Below are 2969 nucleotides of genomic sequence, written 5' to 3'. Positions count from 1 at the left end.
TTATGATTTGTTCAAATTCTATAAATAACTTTGTTATGCAAAAATCAACACTGGATGAATAATTATTCTTAATCATGAAAATCTAAGCAAATTAAAATTTTGAACTACCACATATCTTGATAAACCATTTTCTGTTTGCTATAATTTTTTAAGAATCAATGATTTTATGAATTATTGCCTTTTACCATTGAACAGTACCTAAAAAGTGCGTATGCGTACCTGTTATGTAGAACTAAAAATACAAAAATATCAGGTCTCATGGTCTCAAACCACCCTTATTCCAAATCTCGCACGTCAGTTAAAAAGCACCACTTGCATAGAGCTCAAGCTAGTTATCAAGCGATAATAATCAAAATAGAGGCTTTTGGTCTAATTCTGATACGATGAATAATTTACAAATTTTGTATATTTGTTCTTGCTTTATCTAAAATTATCATAATAAATTTCTCGGAATACCAATATACTATCAATATTTTTTGAATATCCATTGTTTTTCATGTGCTATCTTAATCTTTTTTGAATATCCATTGTTTTTCATGTGCTATTTTTAATATGATGTTTGAATTGTATTTGTTTTGAACTGATTTTGCTATTTGGATTCACTGTTTCTTCTGAAGTTGTGTATTATTCTCCAAAATATAAAAAAAAAACTGAAGAACTAAACAAATTAAGCAAAACTAAAATAAAGTGTAAACACATATAAAAATAGTAAAAATACAAATTAAATTAAATAAAGTATTTATACAAAATGTTTTATATATACCCCGAAATTAATTACAATATAAGTTTCTATAATCTTATACCATTTGGTCTAATAGTGCAGATTATACTAGAAATATAATGTAAAGAACCGCCATTTTTACAAACTTTTTTAATAAAAAATCTATTATTTAAAAAAGAAAACCCGAGTTTTTCAATGTTTCACTATCGTTGCGTTTACTTAATTAACATTTTGGATCCATGACAAAAAAAAAAAAAATTAAAAACATTTGAGTTGAAATCAACAATTACATTCAACATATTTCAAGTGTTTTATAACACCAAATAAATTAAAAACAACATTGTTACAATAACATGGTCACACACTTACGCCCAGCGTGTGACGCTTAAGTACGTAGTACTGTTCACACTCACACTAACCCGGACCCTTATAATATTTCAACTGATAAGGTTATTTAATAAGATATAAAGCAATACTAGCCATCTTGGCAACACTCGCTATCTCATTCCTAATGGTATTTGCCCACTCCGGACCATATTGCTTCTCTAAAAGCCTGCGGGTGCAGTCGTCCTCATTCTTGAGAGCTGCGTTAGCCCACGCGGCCACATTAGAAATAGGCAGCTTAAGGAGCGAGGGATTTTCGAGGGAGCTGGTGCTAATTATAACTTCACGAAGGAAATCCAGTAAAGGTTTGATGCAGTGTGCATCTTCAGCAGTGAGAGCATTGTATCTGTTCTTGAGAACATTTATTTGGTCGACAGTAGTTAAGAGGGTGTATTGGATGAGTTGAACGGCGCTTTCCTGGACGTTGGCTGCGTAAGGAAGAAGGGAAGTGAGGCAATCCGATGGGAGACTGGTGGCACTGCATGATGTTTCGATAAAACTCGTGTCGGTGGTGGATTGGGCCATTGCAGTGGCAATGAATGCCATAAAGAAAATTGAGAAGAAACAACTGGTTTGATCCATTGCTGTTTGTTTGTTTGGTGGTGAATGTGATGATGTTGTTGAGATAGATATTTCATATTTGGTTCCCAATTTATAGGAACTGAATTTCTTATGATTTTTTTTAAAATGGAGTTGACAAAAAATTAAGTGCTTATTAGTTATTATATCACACTCGTTTGTGTTAATGTTTTCTGAACCTTGGGCATCCATACCACCATCACATCGTATTTCGATGTTGTTGTTGAAAACACTTATTTTCTTTCACAATATTAAACAGACATAAACTCATTAAAATTAAATCTTTACTATTAAGTTACTAACCTCGTCAAGGGTGCGGCTCGTGGGACAGCGAAAACAAGTTAGACTTTAGGCCCACACTTAATTAAGGCCTCCAAGTTGAAAAAAAACATTACATATAGATATATTATAATGGGTAAAGTAAACTCAAGTTAATGTATTAGTGTGGTGGTAGGTTTGTTGTTCCTAAATTATAATTTATGAGTTCAAAACTTATAATAAGCAATTTTTTTTCTTAACAATTGTTATGAAAATGCCACATTCGTTGAGCCAGCCCTGAACCTCATTGAGCGGAAATCAACACGGAAGGAGTTATTTATTCTCAATCTATCAAGAAAACTAACAATTTATTAATTACTTTATTCCGTTACTTTTTATATTTAACTAACAACCAAATTTAAATATAAGTACAATAAACAGTTATTAGAAAGTATTCACAGAATTGTGATTAGTAGAATGTTAACATTAGAATTGAATAGTTTCCAGGAGCAAGACTAATAAAATATTAAGGCAACAAAACTTAATAATACAGCTAGAAGATCTTATAGAATCAATTAGCTTCTAGATTAATTTAACTTTTATACTTTATTTACAAAAAAAAAAAAATAAATAATTTATGATTTGTGCACAACGTTGAAATCCAAAATTCTTTAAATAACTATGTTGTGTAACACGCAATGAATATATATCCTCGATCAAGAAAATTAGAGCAAATTAAAAATACTAAACTATAACACATCAGGATAAACCATGTTCATGTTCGTGTTCTGTTTGCTATAATTATTTCATCAACCAATAATAATCAGAATAGAGGTCCCTGGTCTAACTTTTATACGACATTGATAACAGATTCCGTATATATGCTTTTTATTTTCTCCGTAAATCATACAACTAAACTTTTGATGGTACCATCAAAATATTTTAATTTGATGGTGAATTATAATGGTTCAAAATTGGAGTTATCCCTATACTACAACTTTGGAACTTATAGCATGTTAAGCCTTAT

The 2969-nt window shown here is 30.6% G+C and overlaps 1 protein-coding gene across 1 annotated transcript; it reads right to left on the bottom strand.

Moving 5' to 3' along the window:
* Positions 1–1171: 1171 nt before the first annotated feature.
* Positions 1172–1687, bottom strand: LOC143542677 (21 kDa protein-like). The gene has a single exon (XM_077035215.1). It carries the CDS (start codon positions 1685–1687, stop codon positions 1172–1174), a length of 516 nt encoding a protein of 171 aa, XP_076891330.1.
* Between the last annotated feature and the right edge of the window lie 1282 nt (positions 1688–2969).

This window comes from Bidens hawaiensis, unplaced genomic scaffold, assembly GCF_021521415.1.
Source record: "Bidens hawaiensis isolate Kalapana, Puna unplaced genomic scaffold, B.hawaiensis_p1.1 tig00012954_1, whole genome shotgun sequence".
NCBI classification, from domain to species: Eukaryota; Viridiplantae; Streptophyta; class Magnoliopsida; order Asterales; family Asteraceae; genus Bidens; species Bidens hawaiensis.
Note: the sequence above shows the minus strand (reverse complement) of the source record. Positions and strands in the feature narration are given on the sequence as shown.